The sequence below is a fragment of the Castanea sativa genome, chromosome 3, assembly GCF_040712315.1.
Source record: "Castanea sativa cultivar Marrone di Chiusa Pesio chromosome 3, ASM4071231v1".
Taxonomy (NCBI): Eukaryota; Viridiplantae; Streptophyta; class Magnoliopsida; order Fagales; family Fagaceae; genus Castanea; species Castanea sativa.
The window spans coordinates 3,731,887-3,738,295 of NC_134015.1; the positions used below are offsets into that span (position 1 = coordinate 3,731,887).

A 6,409-nucleotide genomic window follows, 5' to 3' on the forward strand; every position below is an offset into this window, starting at 1 on the left:
CTCACGTGCGTAATCCTCGCCTTACACCCCACGGTATTTCATGGGTACCAATTGCGCAATAGTGGGTATCACCTCTAATCGAACCTGAGACCTTGGCCTCAAGGGCAACATGGGCATCCAGCCACTACGCCACACTCGCAAATGGTGACATAGAGTGGGATTAATTTCTCCTTATTTGTACACTTTCAAAGGTAATAGGAAGACATCATGTACCCTTGTAGTGCTACAGTAGGCAGTTTAAACTCTTACCGAGGAGCCATTCTCGATTTTCAAGCAGAGAAGTGTTTGAGGAACTTCCCATTGATGGGGCCGATCCTTACGCTATCATTGTCAATTAATTTGTAAGCCTTATTGGTGTTTGCCCCTGCTTGAGAGTTGGCAGTACATCACAAGCAACGGTCACATGGTTTGACCCGACAACTTCATCAAGGTCTAGATCAATCTTGTTTTCTTTAGCAAGCTTCATGATTTGTTCTTTGAAGATGAAGCATTTTTGAATTGGGTGGCCAATGATGCGATGATATTTGCAGTAGTTAGGGTCATCAACTTTCCCTATGTCTTCTGGTCGCTTACATTCTGGCAATTAAATCAACTTCAATTGCAATAGTTGTTCTAAGATGTTTGGCACATCTTCATCGGGGAACGAATACCCTTTTTTCTCACATTCCTTAAAGGTCAGACAATGCACATCGTTCTTTTGCCATCCTTCAAGTTGTTTTTCATTTGCCTTTGCTTCTCTCCTTGGAACCTTAACTATGGCAGAGTTAAAAATTATTAGGTATTTGAGATTGCCTTTTGCATTCCTGTCATTCATCTTTACTTCCTTTCTGCTTTCCTCAAGTATTGGAGGTTTTGTATTTCCATGGCTAGAGATACTCAATTCCATGTCGTGGGCACGAGATGCCAATTCTTCGAATGTTCAGGGCTTTATCCTTTGCAGGATGTACAGAAGTCCCCAGTGCATGCCTTGGATGCACATTTCTACAGCAGATATTTCAGAAAGTCTACCCTTACAGTCTAGACTCAAAGAACGCCATCGATTGATATAGTCAACAACAAGCTCGTCTTTCCACTGCTTAGTATGGGTAAGCTCCATCATGCTTATTGTACAACGTGTGCTGTAGAACCGGTTGAGGAACTCCCTTTCAAGTTGTTCCCAACTATCGATTGACTCGGGTTCTAAGTCTGCATACCAATCAAAGGCATTTCCTTTTAGTGAACGAACGAACTTCTTTACAAAGAGGCCTTCTTGAGTCCCTGCGTTCTCGCAAGTTTCTACAAAGTGAGAAACGTGTTGCTTAGGGTTTCCCTTTCCATCAAATTGCAAGAACTTAGGGGGTTGATACCCATTTGGCATTCTCATATTGTTAATGCGCTTCGTGTAGGGTTTTGAATATATGAGAGAATTTGTAGAAGAACCTCCATATTATGCTCGTATGGTATTCGTTATCATGTCCTGCAGTTGTTGGACAGATATTGAGGCCATTGAGGTGGATTGTTCTTGTTGGGGAGTGTTTTCAATTTCTTTCCCTTCATCATCCTTCGCAGATGTGAATTTATGACCATGGCTTGATTCACCAAGATCTTGTACTTCGAGTTTGTTCATTAAAGTTACAATTTGGAGGTCCTTATCTTCAAGTGCTTTTGTGAGAAGGATGACCCTTTGTTCCATTTCAGCCATCTTTTCTTCCATGGTAGAGGTGTTAGTCATCATGACTGACACAACTTCCACAGATGATGGAGAACGAAGTGAATTGAAGTAAGCACATGAAATCTCATTTTTTGGGTTCCCTTTGATGAGAGAGAAATCGTGCGACCAACTTCTTGTGAAGGAAGAAGGGGATTTGCCCCCATACTTGAGGTGTTCCAAGGTGGAGATGTCCTTGTTGATGACCTTGTTTCTTTTAAGAGGGTCTAAGGAGATGATTGTCTGGACCTTGGCTTCCTTGGTTGATTGAGATTGAAGTTGATTGTGAGCTTTAGGTTGGCTACAATTGATTGCTCCAATGCAACTGCTGGTGGTAACCGTACCAAGTTTAATTGAAGTAGCTATTGTTGAAGCTTGAATGTTCTTGCTAGAGGCCATTGAAGTTGTTAGCAAGATGATGAAGATTTCTTTCTTTGAAGGAGAATGAGATAAGAGGCAGAGAGGTCCCACTGGGCATGCCAGAATTTGTAGACGACTAAATTTCTTAGTTCGAAATAAATCAAACAAGTAAAATAGTTTCGCAAATGCGAATTTGTATTGATGAATATGTGGTACAATTCTCTGTAATTACAAAAGAGTGATCCTCTGATTCGATCTCCTTGAAAGATTTGTTAATTGGAATTATGGTAATGTGATTTTGATTTGAACACAAGATATCCTTCAATTTGGCTGAGGAATGGATCGAAGATCTTTGAAAGGGAATTACAATGAATCTCTTGCTATGAGCTTGTTAGAAATTCTTTGTTCTTCGTGTTCTTCGTGTGTTCTTCGTGTTTGAAGGTTTGTGGTGGAAGTTCTTCAGTGCTTTAGTGGCTTGATTCCGTAGAGCTTCATTGATTTTATGGTGTGTTGAGATTCCTAGAGGCTTTTGAACTTGATTCCAGTGAACTTTGAGATTTAGGAATATGATTTGGATGATTCCTCTTCGATTGTTCTTCGTATTTGAAGGTTTGTGGTGGAAGTTTTTCGGGGCTTTGGAGGCTTGAATCCGTAAAGTTTCACCAAGTTGTGGTTTGTTGAGGTTTCTGGAGGCTTTTGAGCTTGATTCTAGTGACCTTTGAGACCTGGACGAGTAGTTTGGATGATTTTGCTTCGAATGTTGTCTGTATTCGAGGTTGAAGTTCTTGAAATTCTTGGAGGCTTTGGGGTTTGATTCCGGCAGAGCTTCTGGATTTTTGAACTCAAGATATCTTCTTCCTTCTGTCCTGTCCTCCTAAATGTCTTAAGAAGGCTTCTATTTATAGGAGTTTAGGGGTGGGTGAGCGACACGTGGCAGAGTTTGATTGGTGACACATGACACAGCCTGATTGGTCCGCTTATGTCATCGCTTACACGTGCTGGATTGCTTGTGTCATCGCTTACACGTGCTGGATTGCTTGTGTCATCGCTTACACGTGCTGGATTGCTTGTGTCATTGCTTACATGTGCAAGGCTATTTGTGTCATCGATTACACGTGCTGATGCAGTTTCATGCCTTTATTTCAATGACACTTGGCAAATTTCTATTGGTTTATGAATAGTGATGGCAAAACCTAGCAGCAGTACGTGACGCTTTGTAATTGGTTGTATTTTGTGGACTTGGTAATATGATGTGTCAGCTTGTGATAGGTTGGGAATTTTCCCTCTCTACAGGTGGCCCAAGAATATCTTTTGGGCTAAAAGCCCAATCCGAAGACATCAAGTGATCTAAGGGTGTGTGAATGTATCTCATAAAGAAAATACTAGGTAAAAAAGTGATAGTGTCTGAATAAATATGTCCGAGGAAGATTATGTCATTGGATAATGAAGCCGAGGTAATAGAAGGGAAGGTTTAATATCCCTAGGCTATGTTATAAAAATTCCTATGGTTTCGGGAAGACACAGTACACGTGGAGGATAATAGAAAGGGCGGTGGAATATCTAAGATAAAGTTGCTACCTCCGCCCCCGCATTAAAGACTCTGCAACTGATATGCTGGCTACATTAATGGAGAAATGGGACCTGAACATGAGGTTTGAAACTTGGCTCCTATCTCCAGAAAAATTCAGGACAAATGGATGAGACAAGTACCTAAGCTAGCGTTATAACCATGAGATGGAAAATGAGAAGGGGAGGAGGAGGAAATATAAATGAGAGAAGGGACCTTTGGAAAAAGGGGAGGCTTTCTTTGGAGAGAAAAGAAAGAATAGTATATGATAAATCTGACTGTCCATAATTGTAATCTACCTTGAGAAGCAGTATTATAAACTATCCTCGGATTGTGTCTGAGGAGGAATTTTCATTCATATTCTTATAAACAACTTCCTATTTGTGCCATTGGGCCCAAAACCCATTTTTCTTTGTTGTTTAAATCACCTTTAGAATCTAGATTTCAATCTCACTTTCAACAAATTTATTGTAAAAAGGCATTTCAAGCCCTTTCCCTTCTGATTGTAGGCCAGGAGCTCGATTTGTGTCCTTACAATAGTGTAAGGGTTGAATTAATATAGGAAATTATTATTGACTTATTTTGTTTAAAAATAAGTTGGATCGGGATAAAAGTATTTTTACATCTAGAAGAAATGAAATTTAAAAATCTGTACATAAATTAAATAAGAAAAAAAAATGAACAAAACAAAACAAGCACAAATGCGTTCTGGTAACATTTTGAATTAAATTAAGAGAAATTTACGAATCATGTTTGCTTTTTATTAATTTTGGCAATAAGATTTCGATCTATACACTCTTTGGTCAAAAGAAATATTCTAAGGGTTATTAAAATGTTGGTGAAATCTATGCCAAAAGAAAAAAAAAAAAATCTTGTATATTAAAATTTAGAAGGATATCTTCATTTCAAATCATGCAATATTAATATGTTTCATAGTGTGGTTCACGTGGACAAGTTCTACTATAATATATATGGAATTATATATTAGATTTATGCATGGAGCAAATAGAAGATAGATGCTATATATATAAAAGCACAATGGAATATCCCTTATTCTTTAAATTTTCATTTCTCTAAACAAAGTTTGAACCTATGAACCTCCTCCAGTCCCATGCAAGGACTAATTAATAACCTCATAAATCACGCATATCTTAAATAATAAAAAAACATATAAATCCCATAAAATAAGTGTACCACAAACTTGTAAAGATATACAATCCTTACAACATAACCCTAGAGCAAACTTAAGAGATTGTTTGCAATAAGATAAGAAGCATAAGCATCATGAATGGCATACTTGACCTGTTCATGTGAAAAAACCCTAGCACCCCAATCTGAGAAAGTAACACTTTTTGGCTCCTCATAGTACGCCCCAACTTCACTAGCTAACTCAACTAAACCACACCCATCAAGGTTAGGCTTCTTAAGCACCCTGGCAGCCAAATGACCCAGTTCCACACCAGTCTTACAACCGAACATCTGGGGCCATTGTAGTATTTTCTTGACCTTATCCTTCACTCCAATGCCAACGAAACACACATTTGAATCACTCAAAAATTTCTTGATGGATTCAGGAAATGAATCCAAGTAGTACAATTGAACTATAAGACAGCGAGTCCCAATACAAAGGATCAATAACATTGCACCATTGCAATTGGGTTTGCACTTGATATCAAATGCCACAATAGGTGCGACCAAAGGCTTTTCAGACCTTAGCTCATCAATATGAGCATCTACTAGAACAGCACGGTCCACTACACTTGCCTTTACATAAACTCCTTGTATTTCAATTTCATACAAGCACATTTTGGATAGCAGAGAAATGGGAATCATAGTGTTTTCTTAGCTTTCTAACCTTCACCCTAGCTAGGCATGATGAGACAACACTAGCCGCATTGTGTTAGTTTATAGAAGTGAGAGTTTGGTGGTTTGGTGGCAACTGAACTTCAATTACTTTCTGCTCATGTAAGTTGTCTTATTAGTTTAATAAAGACAGTAAAATGTCTTATTATATAGTTGGTAAAGTTTTTTGATGTTACACCTGAATTTTAGAATTCTTTCATTTTTATTGAAACGGACAATGGAAAGCTTCCAAATTTTAAAAACGATGAACATTGAATTACTTGGTAAAGTTTTTTAATATCATACATGAATCTTTCAATCAAATCCTACTTTTGAAACTTAAATTCATAAAATGTCTTATTAGGTGGTAAAGTTTTTTGGCGTTACACTTTAATCTTAAAATTCTACTTTATACTAAAATGACTTGGTTGGAGAGCCTCCAAATATAGAGGCAATGAAATGTTAAATTACTTTTCTCTTGGCGTTATACATAAATCAATTTCCTTCAATGCAATGATATATTCTCAAATATATTTAGAAATTAGGAAATAAAAATTGAGGTGCTTCCCAAAATAAGAGTCTAATTAATGAGACTTCACTGATTAAATAAAGGACACAATAATGGCTTGTTAAGAATTCATTGGAACTACCACAGCACACTATTGGTGCAATAGTCACTCCACAAGTATAAGTGCTTGTAGAGTATGGGGGGCAAGTGTCGGGGTTCAAGTCTCCAGGAGGGAGTTTCATACACATATACACATAAATTAGGTTAGAGTAGAATTCTATCTTGTAAAAAAAAAAAAAAAAAAAAAGAATTCATTGGAACTGGTTTAATTGACAAGTAGACCAAATGCATGCACAAATTTCTACTCTGATTGCTTAATGAACAAACTTCACTTCTTTGTATCCCTTTCTATAAGCAACTTAGAAGGTAAATTGTATGAGTATCA

The 6,409-nt window shown here is 37.6% G+C and overlaps 1 protein-coding gene across 1 annotated transcript; it reads right to left on the reverse strand.

The window, feature by feature from the left end:
* Window positions 1–4,847: 4,847 nt before the first annotated feature.
* On the reverse strand, window positions 4,848–5,420 carry LOC142627949 (uncharacterized). Its single transcript, XM_075801848.1, has one exon. The coding sequence runs from the start codon at window positions 5,418–5,420 to the stop codon at window positions 4,848–4,850; it is 573 nt and encodes a 190-aa protein (XP_075657963.1).
* Between the last annotated feature and the right edge of the window lie 989 nt (window positions 5,421–6,409).